Source organism: Pseudorasbora parva, chromosome 23 (genome assembly GCF_024679245.1).
Source record: "Pseudorasbora parva isolate DD20220531a chromosome 23, ASM2467924v1, whole genome shotgun sequence".
Lineage (NCBI taxonomy): Eukaryota > Metazoa > Chordata > Actinopteri > Cypriniformes > Gobionidae > Pseudorasbora > Pseudorasbora parva.
Genome location: NC_090194.1, coordinates 14,234,292 through 14,253,369, shown reverse-complemented (window position 1 = coordinate 14,253,369; position 19,078 = coordinate 14,234,292). Strand labels below are relative to the sequence as shown.

The 19,078-nt window shown below is 38.0% G+C and overlaps 1 protein-coding gene across 1 annotated transcript; it reads right to left on the bottom strand.

Annotated features, from left to right (window-relative positions):
* Positions 1 to 3,617: 3,617 nt before the first annotated feature.
* pptc7b (protein phosphatase targeting COQ7 b) lies at positions 3,618 to 17,833 on the bottom strand. Its single transcript, XM_067432771.1, has 6 exons — positions 17,195 to 17,833; positions 13,851 to 14,030; positions 11,353 to 11,551; positions 8,883 to 9,006; positions 6,994 to 7,123; positions 3,618 to 6,884 (listed from the first exon to the last, which is right to left on the bottom strand). Exons 1-6 carry the CDS (start codon positions 17,394 to 17,396, stop codon positions 6,826 to 6,828), a joined length of 894 nt encoding a protein of 297 aa, XP_067288872.1. The 5' UTR covers positions 17,397 to 17,833; the 3' UTR covers positions 3,618 to 6,825.
* Positions 17,834 to 19,078: the final 1,245 nt, after the last annotated feature.

Genomic DNA, 19,078 nt, shown 5'->3' with positions numbered 1-19,078 from the left:
AATGGTGGTACACAAAAAAATAGCAATTTCTTTTAATGTATTTAGTTTCTTTATATATTGCATTGGGTATAACATATACAACATAATTACATTATTAAATAATAATAATAATTGTTGTTGTAATAAAATATTTCTTGATGATTTATTTAATTACTTGTTTTGGAGAAGCGGGATTATATTACTTGCCATGGGAGTTCAGTGGTTCACCATGTCATCTGCACTGATTATTGCCTCTCATTATGGCAAAGCAATTATAAGTGTATCATTTACATGCTCTTCTCGTGATTGTCATTAGTGCCCTAAGGAAATCGTGATGAACTTGCTTAGTGCTTACATGTTCAGTTCAAACACACACAGACACACACGTTCAGATATAGACTATAGCTACTGTGTTTTTAAAAACACAAAGTGTTTGAATATGCAGAATAGGCCTACAAGAATTCTACAATATATAAATAGAGATATTTTAAGATTTCAGTGCTGGAAGGTTATTATTCAGTCAAAAAGGGGTCTTAAATCAAGCTAATGGCTGCCCTCCTGTGGGTGACTCAAATATCACCATGTGCAAGAGGCACGTGAAGCTTGTAGGCCCTAGAGCGTTTAGCGGATTCACGTGCAGTTCCTATAGCACACAGTGTAAAAAATAAAAATAAAAATAAACAAACATTGTCCGTACAAATAGGGCACATTGTAGCTACTGCTATAAATATGAATATATTTTCCGTATTGGTTTTTACAGGTGTTTTACCTGTATTTCAAATTAGCCTGCACATTGCATTAGTTTTGTTTTGAGGGTCAACGGAAATTTCCGTAAAATTACTGGATAATGTAGGCCTACTGGCAGAAAATTACCAGTAGCCTACATTTTCCGTTTTTTAACAGTGCAGTCAAAATTTGAATCATGACCAAGTCATGTCCTCTTCAATTGTTTCAAAGCACCTTTACGTAAAGTACAGTACTGTACAGTGATATAAACCGGGGGGGGGGGGGGGGGGGGGGGGGGTTGGGAGAGATGACCAGTGATCCAAACAGAGTTCAATTCTGCTGTGAAGAAGCATTTACAAGACAATGGCGTCGTTGTTCAGCTGAAGTCAGTTTAGTGTCAGATCAATAACTGTGCAAAAAGCATCAATTATGGAATGGGTTCTATTCAGAAGCAGCTCTGAAGAAAAAAGGCATGCCATCATCCAGTTCAGTTCAGTTCTTATTGATGGTGTCAGTAATATCAATAATATTGCAGACCATTAAAGGCAATTATAAGTTCACCCAAAAATGAAAACTTTGTCATCACAATCAAGAATCAAATAGTTGACCGGAGCTCCATAAAAATACTTTTAACAACATTCTTTAAAATATGTTCTTTTTGTATTTAGCAGAAAGACACAAACTCACAGGTTTGGAAGAACATGAGTGTGTGAAAATAATGACAGAATTTTCCTCCTTGGGTGAATTATCCATTAAGTGTCCCTGACTAAACAATAGGATTCCAGGCTTTACCATTTTTAATTATTTTTTCTTTTCTTTTCTTTTTTATTTTATTGTTTGTTTGTTTGTTTGTTATTTGTATGTAAAAAACAAAATTTAACACAAAAAAAACCAGCCCCGAGCATCACATCTGGGTCATCTATCCACGTGTGGGCCTTGCAGAATGCCCCAGGTCTCACACCACTTCCCCTCACGTGTGTAAGTGGGTTAGGGGCAGGAAGTGTTTCATCTAAGCAAATGAATGCAGCTTTGCAGATTGTGCCCCAAATGCAACAGTTTGCCGGCTCTGTCCACTCTTCACTCTCTCTTACACGTGTGAGAGATTTCCAGCGGGCTGAGTTGAAGAGTGTTAACTCACAGGCACGTGCTGTGAATAAAGGATTAGAGACCATATGTGCTGCCAACAGACCACTGAGGGTTCCTCGCAGATACTTCTACACCCATAGCTGTCGTCAGGGAGGGGACAACATTTCACTCTGGGGCTGATTCTTCAAGATATTTGAAAACTTGAAAAATAAAAATAAAATAAAGATCCGATCATAGCCATGGTCCAGTGTTGTGCCTGTTCACTAAAACTAAAAGTAATTAAAATTGTTTTTAGAAATTAAAATAAAAGCTACACTGTAAAACATGCTGGTTTATTTCAACACATGTTTGGGTCAAATATGACGAACCCAACCGTTGGGTTAAAAAAAAAAAAACTAAACCAACCATTGGGTTTACAAATGTAAAACCATAAATAACCCAACAGTTGGGTTTAAAAATAAATCAATAAACCAACCGTTATAAAAATGTCAAGAAATATTATTTCACACAAACGTTTGAGTTTAAAAATGTTACAAAGAATTTGTAGAAAATTATCTGGAAGCCTGGGGAACTTACTAATGTTTCAATTATTTCAAATTTATAAAATAAAACTCCCAAATAACTGTATTGGTATAGTAGTCATTCTACTACAGTCTTGGTAGTGGGTTTGGGTTGAATATCTAAAGTGGACTATTGAAATAAAGCGTTCTTAAAGAATATTTTAAATACAGAATCATTGTTGAAAAAAACCATAATAGAGGCAGTGTCATTTTACAATTGATTTACTAGTATTTATTAAAAAACTTAGAATTTTTATGGAATTTTTTTTAAGTTTAAGTCTTAGTAATTTTGTTTTTGCGTCTGCCATTTTTATGTTTTTTAATGTCTATATACATGCACTCAAAAATAACGTTCACTGTTGTTAGTTGCACTCAAATCATCCTTGTTAACATTGCAGAAAACTCATATAACTACATGAACAAAAATTTACTGAGTTGTTTCTACTAAAAATGAGTAGATATAGTTTTATACTAAAGAGTAAAACAAACAAATTTGGTATGGAACTGTAGTTCCCAGAATGCTTTGCAAGGGACTGCATTGAGAGTAAATTTAGGGATTACAGTGCTATTGTTTGTGTTTAATGTTCGGTTATGTTGGACATTTAGAGAAGACTTTATTATCTAACAGTGACACATTTAAATGGTTTGTATTTACTCGAAGAAATGTTGTCCGCTTTACTTGAAATTATTTTGTTTATATAACTAAATTGTTATTTTTAAAAATAACTCAAAATAGTGGAACCACATGATGCTGCTTTATTAAGTAAATTTAAATTTAAATAATTTTTTTGATTGTAGGTTCTAGGTTAAGCATTTTTTAGTACACCAACTTAAACTAAATGAAAAGTGTCTAGTTTTTTTTTATTTATTTTGTCAAGTAACACATTTTTTATTTTATTTTATGGTTTTAGTTTTCGTTTCAGTTAAATAATACCCCTGCAGAAAAGAACCCCTAATTGAATAATCATCCTTAAGGAATGATGTACTTTCCCCAATAACTCAAGCTGAGCTACATTGTCATGAATCACTTTGCTGCTTTGTTGCTATTAGGTTTCCTGTGGCTGACGCCTTCTTACCACAAGCCAATTGAGAAGACGGTATTACCGCACATGTGTGATTCATGCATTTTGATGGTTCAGTTACATAAGAGTGTGTTTAATTTTTATGCGAACTGTCCCTTTGAATGCAAAATAATATTAGTGTGAAACAAATATGTTAAAGAGGGTTCAAAGAATACTCATTGCACAAAAACAGTGACAACTCATATTTTAGTATAAATACTATATTTTATTTAAATATTTTACAACTTGGAAAACATATTTACAGAAACTTTTCTTGCATTGTTACACTGTACACACAAAAAGTGTAGTTCTCATTTGCACATTGTCTGCTTCAGAGACTGAGAGACTCATCTTGACTGCAGAAGCACCATAGAAACGATCAAATAAAAGGACAGATGATACAACAAAAAAGACGACACTGCTGGAAGCAACACCCAGATGAGACATGCAAGCTTTGCCACACAAAGGCCTCTGGATGGGACAGTATGAGATTTTAAGGCGTCTAAGGTATGTTGATTTGTATAATGGAGCCACTGCCATCCAGGTTCACTCACAGTGATACACAGACACAGATTGGATTAGCATTTAGTCATTATCAGCCCAACTCAGGGAGGCAAGTTTCCTGTTTTAATTTAGGATGTAAGAAAACTGCACTATATTAAAAGTACATCTAATTTGATTTGGATGGGGCATAACAAAAGCCTTTGGGGGGAAAAAGTGGTGTGTGTGCGTGTGCGACAGACAAAGTGGCAAAACCCCAGACAGAAAAATATTTCAGTCAAGACACCATCTCATGCAATGACACTCACTAAAGGCAAAACGTGTACTTTATGCACCACCAGTGACGCCAAACAGAATTGCATGTTTTCAAGAGTTTAATTGGCTTTGTTTCATACTGCACAAGAATCCTTTATTTTTTATATTCTATTTTATGACACAGATTTTTTGCAGAAAATTAAGTGGCAAAATCAATATCCGGTTTCATAGTACATAGTTTGAGTAAAGTAATTAACATGATAACAAATACTTTGGATGGCGAGGACGGGGAACTGGAAACCTTTCCTTGTGAGGAATATGCAATAGTGCATTTTGTCATTTGTATGATAATATATGTGGTGCGTCCACGTACTAAAAATCCAAAAATAGTTGTAATTGGATTTCAAACCACCATGGACGATTAGACCAATTTAATTTAATATTTTTTTTCCTGTTCCTGGAACAAAACAAATTCATATTGTCTTTCTGAACAAAGGCAAACACTGGCATCCCACCATTGGTAGACCTGGTCAAACAGGCACACTGCAATTCTGTTCCCAGCCGCTAGAGGCGCTGAAATCACACACATCACCTTTGACTAAAAAAAATGACTTAGCTCACTCATTTTGTTATGACAAGTACACAATTGATCTTAATAACCATTACAAATGACTGGCTGTTTAGTTGAATTCCATTTCATTTACCTAGAAAGAAAAGTAGACATGGGACACAGTGGTGATTATTACTCTCAACATTTAACAATTAGTTTGCGGTCTTCAAATGTGGAAATGACAGGGTGAGACGTTGGGTGAGACCCTGGTCATGCTGGTCTTATGGCTTTCCTGCTTTGGTTTTCTTTACCGATTACACAATGTGGATTTGAGACATTGACTTCAACATGACCATGACCCACGAGACGTTACACATGGTTAGAGACCACAGTTCTGGTCTAATTATGTTGCAGGCACAACTGAGGACTTAATTATAGTCCTCACTATCTGTAGGTCAAGAACTAGAGCCATGCCCTAGTGGAACATATCAGGATGGAAAACCTCACAAAACATTGAGTTACATGTTTAGTTATATAGCATTTTGAATATGAAAGCTTATATGCATGGCTATACATATATCAACCAGCTTTACCAATCAAATGCATACTTGACTGAGGTTTGCCATCCTGGGCATGCACATTTGACAGCTTGTGAAACTAAAACTAAAGAGACCTTAAAGAACTATTGCTTTATGGTTTCCCTCAAAAAAACTATACAAAAATTAAACCATTGTGTATAGTTTTTGCTTTTCATTCAACGGAATATGTGTTCCATTTTATTGAAAGATCACTCTCGGCACTCAATCAGCTTGAATTGTCGCTTTTTTGTGAAAATCGTCATCGGCTCGCCCATTTTATATTGTACAGGTAAAAACATTCATATAAATAAATGTAGTCACTCACACATTTATAATTTACAAAAAATTAAAGCAGCACATGAATGTGAAAGTGTCCTCCAGAACCAATCTAGAGCGACACCAAAAAAGCTTAGATACCCTTCAGTCGATTAAAAAAATAACCCAAGCCTCACTAGGGAGCACAGAAAAAGCCAAAAGGCCTTACAGTCGATCCATTAAGACCGACGTTCCCTAGATTCTGCATTCTACATTGAATCTTGTCCACTAAAAGCTAAATATTTATAAAAATAAAACATTTATTTATATACCTGACCTTTCGATTCATGAAAAGCATTGCCAGATGCTAGCCATTTGTGCGTGTAGACTTTCAAACTCAAGAGGTGAAGTCATGTAAATATACATCCAACACGCATTCACAGTCAACATCCACCGTCCCCGTGAGCGAGTGCATCTGCATATTTGCGGATTGTGACATTCTCTGGTATGATGCCTGTGCAGTTTAATTTCTATCTCTTATAAATCAAACACAAGATTATAGACCATTATAACCCAACTCCTTCCCGTCTTTGAACTTGCAATCCATTATCCGAGACCTCACAAAGTGACAGTGTAGGTGAAGGCTGTATAACTCTAGAGGCAGACATGCTGACAGAACAGAACTAGTCAGCAGATACTAAAGCACTTGCATTTCCCAACAGGTTTAAATCTAGCCAGGTCTACTTCTGAACTTTAACCGCCCTTTCCTTTACAGCTTAACCAAAGTCGACCAACAACCAAACAGGACACTTATTATACACACGTACACACACATAGAAGCACTTCAGCTCATATAGACTTCAGAGACACTTACATATTTCTCTCAAGGCATAGACAACCAACCATTTAACAACAAAAACAACTTTTCATTTACACCACAAGGTTGAAATCTGACTGCTCCTTCCAGTAGAAACCCCTTTTAGTTGTAATGCATGTCCCTCCTTGCCCCTTGGGAAACTTGAAATGACAACACAGGTGAAGGTTCCCAAAATCCTTTTGGGAGTGAGGCCATCGATTTAGGACTGTTTGCAGGTGACGTAGTACCACTCGCATCACCACCCACAGGTTCATGCTATCCTCTCTGTGTTGACTTGAGATCTACTTGAGAAATGAATGGAAGAATGGAAAGGGGGTGCTGGGAGATGGGGAGCAGTGCAATAGGACATGGGTGGAAGACGCAGGTGTAAGAGAGGAGCACGCTCCACTGAGTACACTCAATCTGTGTATTCTGCCACAATGGACAGCAGCACTGTGATGTCATCAGGCTTCCCCCCTGAAATGAAAACAAAACGACGAGGTCAGTACCTCCAATTATGGACATTCAAAGACATTTTGGTATCCCAGCGGTAATGGAAATCGAGAACCTCTTTTTGTAGACTCACCTCTTACATTCAGCCCGTTGTCACAGGCAAACTGGGCGAAAGGGGACATGTAGTTTGGGTCGTAGGCCAACTGATGAGCCTGTTCAGCGATGCTGCGGGCAGTCTGCTGGATACTATCATAGTTGGTGTTCTGAGGCAAAATAAATATTAAAAATGATTGGAAAGCGTAAGAGTATGGTTTTAGACCGATATATCGGATTAATTGGCAGTTAGAGATTATCGGAATGGGCCGATAAACCTAAAGATAAACAAAAGAAAAACATAGAAAGTGCAAGAGTACAGAAAAGTAAAGTGTTGGCCAGGGGGAATAATCAGCTGTTAAACAGTAATTTTGAGATGAGCCATAAGTATCATGCTAGACATATATATCAGCCTGGGGGATTAATTGGCCGTTAGGGGTTTGCCATATCATACCATTCACGATAACACCGGTATACATTTTTACCTGCAATTTAAAAAAAAGTGTCATACCGCAATAACAATGATATAGCGACGCAATGATGTATGCCGCATTTACGCTCCCTAGCAAGCACAACAACACCTGTAAGTAAGAGCAGCACCTCCGATGACGATTTAGTACCTAAAAAGGGAGCGGTAAGACCTCTTGAACATTGATAAGCCATTACTGATGTTTGCAGCGCAATATTTGACCAGAAGGGTAAAATTTATTATTATTTTCGTCGGTTATGGGTCGTTAGATCCAGCATTCTGTCCGCTCTGAATCAGAGATAAGGTAGTGCGTAAGATTACATTTATTTGAATTAATGAATCATAGCAATTATTAGAAATAATTATCGAGTGATTATAGTCAATTACAGTAAGAGTGATTACTGTAATCGAGTGATTATAGTCAATTACAGATTATAGTAAATTACAGTAAGGATGGAAAATGCCCTTCATTTTGTTTGCACTAATAAATTCTGCTGCCTACCAGCTGTAATCATTAGTAAAACGTTGTTCTATATATTTTTTTCTATAGCGTCATAAAGATCATTACCGCAAATATTCTTGAAATATCATGATATAATTGTATAGACCAATATTAGCCGTTATACAGAAATTTTGTGATTATAGTAACAGGTCAAACAACCAAGTTTACTGGTAGACTGACATATCGGCCAGGAGAATTAATCGGCCATTATCCGCCTATTTCGAGTTTATCGGAATGGGCCAATAACCTAAAGAAATTTTTTTAAATGTGGAAAGTTTACAAATACCAAGTATGGCCAATATATATCGGCCATGCAGTTTTATTTTAAGATTATTGGTATCGGCTCGCCTAGGGATGCACCAATATGAAAATTGGCTGATACCTATAACTCTTTATTTGAAAGCAGATAACCTATAGATGTATAAAAAATAGATGTAAAAAAAAGATTTTTTTGAGGGCCTGATTACAAAAACAAAAGGCTCACTATTAAAAGTCATGTTCCACAATTATAATGTTGTCATGATAATTTTCTGTAGACTTGCTGCACATGTTGCACTTAACTGTATTTTTCTTATTTAAGTGATTCCAATCATATTTAAAGCAATTCAAAACCATCATGATGAGCAGTGCAAATCTGAAGTGTCTCAGCTCAAGGATATTATCCAATATTTATTGTCTTCAACATATCAGCCAATAAAAATAACATTAAAAAATGCACATAAATCAGCTGCTACCATTATGGTGGCGATATATTGCGCATCCCTAGTATTGGTCAATAATCATGAGCACTGTTCTGCTTGGGTCCAGCTTTATATTATTTGCTATAGTAACACTGTTATATACATATAGAAATGCATTATATTGGCTACTCTGTTCTCTATAATATTGGTATTGGAAATACAAATCAGTTGACTGTCACCCAAAATAGTTTCACATTTATTGCAATTATTGTCTGTACCTTAAGTTTCTTGAGTTCTTGCAGTATCATGTAGTCAGGCATGTTGTCAAAGAGGCCATCAGTAGCGGTCAAAATAATGTCCCCTAACTGGACATCAAAGGAGGAGCTGTCTGCCGCCTCCGGACTGAAAGACAGACAGAAAGACATGCAGTTAGGCTTCTGCACACGCCAACCATTCTATAATACCAGTGTATTTTAATGACTGTCACCCACATACGAACAAATTAATGCCAAGTCTTGAACATTGTTATGAAAAAAATGTATGTAACCTTCTGAATTGCACTGATAAACAAAAAATCTAATCTAATATGTGTAAACTATCTACAGCTCTAATTTCTATGGGCAACAATCCGGTCATTTTGTAGAAAAGTTAATAGGGAAACAATGATCTAATCCACCGAATTAGAATGAGACACTTGATGAGGGCTGAAACTCAAGCAGTAGTGCAAGAGGGCAACAGGGCAGATATCAGTCTGACCTAAACAGGGGGTAATGGAAACTTAGAGTTAAGAAAACTCGTCCAGACCCAACATGACCTCTGGACCAAATTCAAGCAGGTTGTTTTCTTGGAAACCAGACTGGCCTCTTCAAGCACCTAATCCCTTAAGGCTGAATTTTAGTTTAATCCATCTTAGTGCATTTGTCAAGTATTGAGCTCTGATTATAGGTCACATTTAAGCTAAAAAAGAGGACAAACTATCAAGACTTCAGAAAGAGATATTTTACTTTAAGTTTTGGTCACATTTATCTTTGTACAGCAAGTTTCACAGACAAAATGCAGTAATCTCAATAGGAATCAGCGTGATTGGGAATTTCGGGTGAGGAATGCATGTTGAAAATTTTTCCCACATCATATTCAAGAACACATTTGACGATGGGTAAAGGACCAACTTTGCCTCCAAAATTTCACCAAATTTTCGCTTTGTTTGGTCAAATTAGACCGCTCTTTATGCAGAGCATGGAAATCGATTAGATGTAAATACTTGCTCTGGTAACTGCCAATTTTTTGCCACATTGGTAAGAAAGAAAGCATATGTAAATATTAATTTCATATTCATTGCTTGTTAAGATAACCAGACGTATCTGTTTAAAATCTGCTGTAACTAAGCTGTGGCAGTTTTCCACACCATGTCAATCTATCGCATTTGTTTGCCCAGAAATCTTTTTGAATTAATTGTTTGAATGCTAAATCTGATTTTTAAATCAACCAACAAATGTACAAAGTCACTTTGGTGTTAATGTTAACATGGAACTCAAAGAGGCTGCAAAGTAAATGCATGTATGAGTGAGGTGCACTTAGAACCCAACACTCAGGTCAGATTCCTTGCTGCACATGAGAAAGTTAGATGAGTGTTTTTCTGTCATAACGGACTTCAGACGACACTAAAATCTAAAGGTCCAACATAAATTTAGCAGGACATGAGGAGCTTAAAATAATCACACCCTCTACAGGGACTTGGGGGAAAAAAAATGTATACAAGTTTTCAGCACATCTGTGATTGGCTGAGGTGAACGGGTTTGCTTCACCACCCTCTCTTTGATTGGAGGTTTTGTGTATTTGCACGTGTATGTTTGGACGTGTGCCCTGGCAAGACTGTGGCAGTGAGGAACTAAAATCACATGGCCTTGACATTAAGGATTTGGGCCAACACACACACACAGCGCTTTTGGAGGAACGATTTGGCTGTTCTCAGTACTACAGGGTTCAGGAGAATCCCAGCTAATATCTGCTAACGCTGCACGATCCAATCAAGCGGAAAACCATCAAATAAGAGTCCAAGATATCGAAAAAAGAATGTTTCATGAATTAATAATGCAAAATGTTTTTGGAGGTTTTATTGCACTGTAAAAGCTCCACTCAAGTTATTTATTGACCTTGACACGGCCCTGGGGGTCCTCTCTCTGATATAATTTCCTGTTTTATGTTGTTGTTTTTCAGCATGTTTACGCACATTGGTTGCATCAAATGACTTTGATTTGGCAAATCTTTTAAAATTGTTCATAATGTTTCAACTAAACTGCTTACATGATAATAAAATATGTGTTAAACTACACAATATTTGTGGTACCATCTATCAGTAGCACTAGTAATATCAGTACCACCCTGAACCCCAAAATATAAAAATCGTATAATTCAGAAAATGAAAAACATGCTTGCTATAGAAGTGGTGTGGTATATTAAAGTCATTATTATTTAATGCATTTTTGAATAATAGATCCAGTAGAGAAAGTCAAGAAAGGAAATGAGAATGGTGATGGGAATGTGATGATTTAAACTCAAACTCGTGTGCCCTGCACAGGCAGTAGGTGAATGTGTCGGCTCCTACACTAGGTGCATCTTACGCTATCAATTGATGTAAAAGCCACACGGCCCCTCACACGCAGACATCTGTGACACTGATCTGTAACACGCCACCATCTGTGATACTGCAGTGAGTGTATCCGCTGTCACCGAGGTTCACCAACCCACCTGTCACTCAACACCACGCCCTCTGCCCCCGGCGGTGCTATGGACAGCTGGAAGGGTGTGTTGAAGTAGTGCTGCTGTTCATCTGACCGATGGACCACCTCTCCACCTCGAACCACCAAGAAGCCCGAGTCTCCCAGGTTACAGGTGTGTATCCTGTGACTCCGACGATCCAGGACAACTATACAAGCTGTGCTACTCCCTAGAGGAGACAGAGGAGAGACAAAGAGTGTCATAATCATGTAACCTACAAACTGCATGACTCCATGTCCTCACTGTAAAGTGCAAACAAGTGCCGTAATGCATTGTGGCTCCTATGAGAAGCTGTATACACTGCAAGCAGCATGACGTGCAAGGTCAAATTGTTGCATGTAAAGTATGTCAGGGGGACAAACATGCTGAATTGAGAAATCAACTTTGCCTTGAGCTTTTGATATATAAAAGGTCATGGTAATATAAGATTATCCTATAAGTTTCTGAGCTGAAAACTTTTATAGCTTTTATAGACACCAGGCCCAGAAAACGATTGTGTGCTTCATCCTGACGTGATCTAGTGGCGAAACACCACCTCTACAGAATAATAAGCATGTGTAATTCAGTAGCCCCGCCCGCCGACTCATCGGATCACGCTAGCCAGCAGCAATAAACATGCTGAAGAAGATAGCAAGAGATTGTGGAAGAAGACAGTCACTGCATAAGCTTCCTTCGGATCCCAATATTAGGAATGTGTGATCCTACATTTATTTTTAATGAAGTTTGAGCTCCCCTCAAAACCAGTGCAGAAAATAGCCTATTACTTATTAGTTATGATGTTTTTGAATGTAAAAACCACACAAACGTCATTAGTTGGCCCCAGAGAACAGTATATAATAACAGTATTTTTTAAAAGAGTCACATATTTTAGGCATTTCTTATTAGGTAAGGGTCTCTCAGTTTATCACTTAACAACTTTCTTTCTCTCGATTCTTGGCCTAAGCTTTGTAGTCCGAGCGACCTTGTCTTAGAACGTTCACCCACAGACCTTTATCGCTCCACATGCCTTCCCAAAATAAAAGCAGGTCACTTTAAAAGAGGCAAACAACTCAGCAAGACGAAGAACAGAGTGACATTTCTGACAGCTATAGATGTCAGGTTTCAGCAAAAAGATGACCGGTTGCGTGCTTGGTAATCCAATGCCCTGTTCAAGAATCTAACTTAGTCTTTGCACTTTGTATTACATCATAAAACATGCCAGGTTAAAAACGCATCTGGACCATTCGTTAACTTGAAGTTACCTTAATAATAATAACTGCTTTGTGAAAACTGCTCCATTTTTTGGTATGATATAGCATTAAATGGTATTTTCAAATGGTATTTTAGTTTAAATTAATCTGATATACAATTAACACACCAAGTTATTTAAATTTGATATTTAACAGAAATTAAACTTTTCCCGGTGAGACTTTTATATAAAAAAAACATCCATTAAGGAACTTTCTGAATAAAATCTTTGCCAGCTGACATTAGAAGCAGTTAAATATGAGATTCCAATTTACATACATTTCCATAATTTATAGTTGTTTAAATTAACGATTAGTTAAAGGTTTAGTTCACTCAAAAATGGAAATTAGCCCATGATTTACTCACCCTCAAGTCATCCTAGGTGTATATGAAATTCTTCTTTCAGACAAATACAATCAGAGATATATTAAAAAAGTCCTAGCTAATCCAGGCTTTATAATGGCAGTAATTTTAAGCCCATAAAAGTGCATTTATCATCATAAAAATGCTCCAACAGGGCTCCAGGGGTAAATAAAATGCACTTTGATGAACTTCAAAAACAAAGCAACAATTCACTGCCATTATGATGCTTGGATTAGCCAGGACTTTTTAAATAGAAAGAAAGAAGAACATCATATACACCTAGGATGACTTGAGTGTGAGTAACTCATGGGCTAATTTTCATTTTTGGGTGAACAAACCCTTTAATAGTTAACTTTACCCTTTTAAATCCACCTCTACTAAGTTATATCATTATTTAACTTGCTTAACCCACAAAATAGGCACCGCTTTAAAGCTTAGAAGCTTGGCTTTACAGTGAATATAGGGAATAAATTTGCTGACATATTATATTACTCTTTTCATAGTGTGAAAAAATAACCGCTTTACATGAAAATATGATCTGTAAAATCATAGTAAATAACGGCGGACTTCTGTCATAAATCGATGAAAATTTCTCAAAAGAATTCAACAAGCATATTTTTTTCAGTTAGAGACCAAACTATACCAACTATATGAAAAATAACAGTTTATGAGACAACAATTATAAATATAAGATTCTCTTGACATGGAAAAGTGGAGGAAAAAACCTAGGCAAGAATCAATACCGACCATCACGAGTCACGACGCAAGGCCTGTGAGTCATCCTGCAGTGGTTTAATTCATTTATTCTATAAAAGCGGCAGTGGATGCATGACTCACCATATTGTTTGGTGTATATATATGTGTGGATATGATCTTACCCAGCAGTGGTACTTTGTTCTGCAGGAGCTCATAATAGCCGGAGGTCAGGATGCCAACCGGGCTGCTGGGAGTGAATCGGCCCTCCTTCACAAGCCGTTCGCACGTCCTCATCAGTGTGGCAGAGAACTGAGATGGGTCCACGCCATAATCCCTCCAGCCCCCAACGCCATCCGCAACACCTGAGACAGAAAGAGCGGGGAAAGTTATGGTCACAAGCCAGGCAGACCAGTGTTAATACTAACTTTAACACCTAAAGATGAAAAGGAAGTGATGTCAGTTTTTGATGCCGCAGAAACAGATGGCAGCTGCCACAAACCTCCTTTCTGACCTACTGACTGACTGCGCATTGTGATGGTAATGAAAAACGCCCATCTCCTACACAGCATGTCTGTCGCCTTCATTCAACAAAGAGGTTGTTACGTAAAAGCTTGTGAAGGCTTTGAACTCTGGTGTAGGATTTTCCACCATCACACTCACACTGTTGGAAAATGTTGTTGTATACTTTAACGTGGTCACTCCCCAACCCTACTGTGATATCTTACTCTCACTATTATAACCAAACACACAGAGAATTAAGAGATTGCATGGGCACAAAAGGAGAACCAGGCTCAAAAGGAATGAGAGGCGACTTATCAGAGTTAAACACAATTTAGAGCAGCACAAGTCAAGGCACCATTAACATCTCAATGAAGCTTTGCAAACAAGACCAACTGTTCATCACAAGGCAGCAAACATACTGGCGTTAGAGTAGGAATAAATCCTCAAAGCACAGAGAGAATGTGACATTATAACTTGATGTATACTGCATCTTAACACTTTGCAGGAAGAAATGTTTATTATTACAATCATATAATGGCAGATGTCCAAAGGCCAAGCCAAACAGCAAAGTCAGATGAGACGATTCCATGACTCAAATATTTATTCCACAAACATTTGTATTTAGTTTCAGAAACATTAAATGGAGTCAACCATATTTACTATAGCAAATGGCTAAAGGGAATCGCTCTAAGAGGAAATGTCCATCTGTTTACCCTTGAAGGCAAATTCAACTGCTGCCATACCTGTCAGATTTTTATGTATGAAAGCACAACTTTCTCGTGATGCGCAGTCAAGCAAACAGCATATCTGTACTCAACATGACAGCATATCAATACTTGCCTATTAAATTGATAGGTTTGTGTGCATCAGCTATCGATGTTGGCTCATATCAAGTGGTTACTCACCAAAAACAATGATATTTATGATCACCCGAATACTTTTTACCTTGAAAAATATGTTTTAAAGTGTTTTGAAAATAATGAGTAAGATGTGTACACCAAAATGTAACAAGGTGAAGGAAAATACATTATTTGTGGTTGCACATGACATTTTTAGTCATGAATCAAAGTCGAAAACTTTTCTTGAAAATTGTACAAATATTTTGCGACTCCTATCAAATGAAAATTAATTCTATATATATATATTTTTTTTTTTTATTATTATTAATGCCAAAAACCACACTGAAAAGTGTCTCATCCAACTGCTAATGTGATTTTAAAGGTTCACAACCAACCTAAAATTTAAACGTGAACTGCTGAGAAAACAGATCACTTCCAAATAAACCCACTAGTTGTTTCTTCTGGTTTCTTAAGACCAGCTAATTTAGCTAATTGTACAGGAAAGTGAAGATCCCTACTGACCTTTAAAGACTTGTGATAGTAGATGTAGGAGTTAAGACTAGGTGGGCAGATACACAGATACTCATTTAAAATGTAATTAAGAAGGCTATATAAGGGCTGATGATACGACCAGTCAGCTATTATTGGAAAATAAACTTTGACAAGGGTGATCAGGAGATTCAGGACTATTATATACATGATTTGACCAATAAACTGTGCGCAACAGTGTCCACTCTTTTCAGCAGCCTTGGTTCCAAAAGTAATTATTACAAAAATGTTTCCTCATTTAGTGATTTGTTAAACCATTATAAGCCATGAACTAAAGTAACTAGCTACTAGGCGAATCCCTGGTAACCAGACAGTTGACAGAATCCATTGATTTCCATAGTATTTTTGTCCAACTATGGAAGTCAATGGATACAATCAACTGTCTGATTACCATCCGACAATTTTTAAAATATGCTTGTGTGTTCAACAGAAGAAAAAAATCATACAGGTTTAGAAGAATACGAGGGTGAGTAAGCGATGACATTTTTTATTTTGAGGTGAACTATCCCTTTAACAACTACCAGAACATGTAACAGCCAGTTTCATAACTAATGTTTTCTTTAGAAAATGCAAAAGGCTAATTATTACAAGTCAGTTAATACCATAACTTGTATGTTGCTCCAAGTTACGCATAACCACAGTAATTTTAGGGCTAAACAGCTGGCCTGCTGATCACAGTCTGTAACAAAAGCCGGTGAACCAGCACGTGGATGTAGGAACTCATTATTGTCTTGTATTTTGTCAACTTGGTATCACTGCACATTTTCCCCATGAAAACCCTCTAGTATTATTTATTTCAGGATTACTATATTAGGGTGTAGAAATAGAAATAGAGTATCTCTTTGGGTCAGAGTAAGGACAATGGAGCCGCCTGTGTGTGTCGCTGGCGCGTGGACGGACGCGTTTAAACATGGCCGCCTCCATGCTCAACCATTCTGACCTTTACAAAAGGCTCCTGCACAATGTACAAGGGAGCCCTCAAGACACTTGCATATTATAATAGTGTATATATAACGTTACACGTTGTAACTCACATGTTTATTTCAATAGACCAAATTACTTAAAACATTAACATTCATAGTAAAAATCGAGTAGAGGCAAACAAAAGTGTATACACTCAATCAGACAGATCTATTAATGTTCTATGTTCAGCACGCCTGACCTAACAACATATCATTTATATCCATGTTTCCACGAGGCAAATATTTTACATGGAAATGATTCTAGTTTCTGCCGCTAGTCGCGCTTTGGGGGTTCAGCAGCCGGCATTTTTCTAGGTGAAAGGTCAACCAGATTACTCAAGCTCATTTTGCCTTACATTTACATTGTATATGGTATATAATATGTATAATATGTTGCCTGGCTGCTCCTTGTTTAAGGAATGCATGTTAAATCTACCAGAGCGATCAGGAAAATACCAAAGATTGAAAAAGAGGGAGGTTATTTAAGGTAAGGGCTGGACATATCGTCCCTCACACCCCCTCCATCGTGAAATGAGTGCTGACATTAACCCCTGAAGGTCACTTTCATAGTTAAAAGCCCCTAACAAGTGGATATGTGTGATAACACAACGTATACAAATGTCATATGTTATATAAGTCGCGTTGAATTCTGGTGTCAGGTTCATGAAAACTCACCCAAAACATCTGCGGACTTATGCCGGGCAATGAAGCAGGCATCATCGCCGTAGCACATGCCTTTCTTCAGGATCCCCTTACGAAAGTCTTTCCCAAAGCCGCAACTGGCCGTGATCAGGCTATAGTCCCTGCCGTCTGTTTGCGAGAGTCCGCCCAGGACAGCCCTGGCAACGATCCTGCCATAGGAAAGTACCGATAACATCCCCCTCCGGTATACTGTAAGCCTGTACCTGCCGAGCCCGTCTCCCGTCTCTCTAGGATCCGCGCGCGCGTGCACTACCTGCGCCTCTGTGCTCCAACATTCGGCTCCACTCGCCGCAGATAAACCACCCAAACCAAACCGAGCCGGTTTAAAGTGATACAAGGTTCCTTTCTTCTTTACTGAATGCCGGACACGTAAAATAAATGGCTCTTTTATGTCTTGGCAGATTTAACAGACAAAGTTCCTCCAATACTCTCCATCCTATCGGACATCCTCCCGTGTACTCACTCGCATTCTCGGGCAACAGCACCAGTGTTCCGGAGACACGCACATACGGGCCCTGCGGTCACATGACCAGCTGCGGTGACGTCAAATCGTAGTGGAAACCCAAGGACGTAGTGGAAGAACATGTGCTGAATCCCTATGGCTGGATTGACTAGCCAACTCTTGCGACTTCTGTGAAGGTTTATTTTTCCATTCTCCATTTTGTGCTGTATTTAATTTAGAGGAATTTATAGTTAGGGCTATCTTATACAGATTGTTTCACTTTCATAAAATAAAATGGAAAAAATATTTTTAAAAATTATAATTTTTGTTTTACACATTTCCTCTTGTTTAACACACACACACACACACACACACACACACACACACACACACACACACACACACACACACACACACACACACACACACACACACACACACACACACATATAGCAGCATCCTTGAAGTCCAATTGAGAGATGGGGCCAGACTTGTTTGTCAAGGCACATCCCACAAGCTCGATTAGATTGCGATCTAAGGAATTTGGTGGCCAAGTCAACACCTCAAACTCGTTGTTGTGCTCCTCAAATCATTCCTGAACCATGTTGCTTTGTGGCAGGGCGCATTATCCAGCGGAAAGAGGCCACAGCCACCAGGGAATACTGTTTCCATGACAGGGTGTACATGGTCTGCAACAATTCTGTGACATTCACATCGATGGCAGGACCCAAGGTTTCCCAGCATGAACATTGCCCAAAGCATCACACTGCCTCTGCCGGCTTGTCTTCTACCCATAGTGCACCCTGGTGCCATATGTTTCCCAGTTAAGTGACACACATGCATCCGGCCATCCATGATGTAAAATAAAACACGATTCATCAGACCAGGCCACCTTCTCCCATTGTTCTGTGGTCCAGTTCTGTTGGAGGGTCCACTGTTGGAGCTTCCAGTGGTGGACAGGTGTCAGCATGGGCACCATGATTGGTCTGCAGCTATACACAAACTGCAATGTATAGCCTACTGTGTATTCTGACACATTTCTAACCAGTATTAGCAGGGTTAGTTTACCCAAAAATGAAATTTATGTCATTAATGACTCACCCTAATGTTGTTCCACACCCGTAAGACCTCCGTTCATCTTCTCAACACAGTTTATATTTAGTCCGAGAGAGCGTATCCAAGTGTATGCACACTATACTGTCCATGTCCAGAAAGGGAATAAAAACATCAAAGTAGTCCATATGTGACATCAGGTAGTTAATTAGAATTGAAGCATCGAAAATACATTTTGGTCCAAAAATAATAAAAACTACAACTTTATTCAGCATTGTCTTCTCTTCCGCGTTTGTTTTCAAACCTCAAATAAAAATTCAAACGGTCATGAATCAGTGTATCGATTCATTAATTCGGATCAC

Excerpts from the sequence above, each read along its gene's own strand:
- pptc7b (XM_067432771.1), bottom strand. The coding sequence starts at position 17,396 with ATGTTATCGGTACTTTCCTATGGCAGGATCGTTGCCAGGGCTGTCCTG. Across the intron at positions 14,031-17,194 it reads TAAGTCCGCAGATGTTTTGG|GTGTTGCGGATGGCGTTGGG; the intron begins GTGAGTTTTCAT and ends TTTCTGTCTCAG. Across the intron at positions 11,552-13,850 it reads GAACAAAGTACCACTGCTGG|GGAGTAGCACAGCTTGTATA; the intron begins GTAAGATCATAT and ends TGTCTCCTCTAG.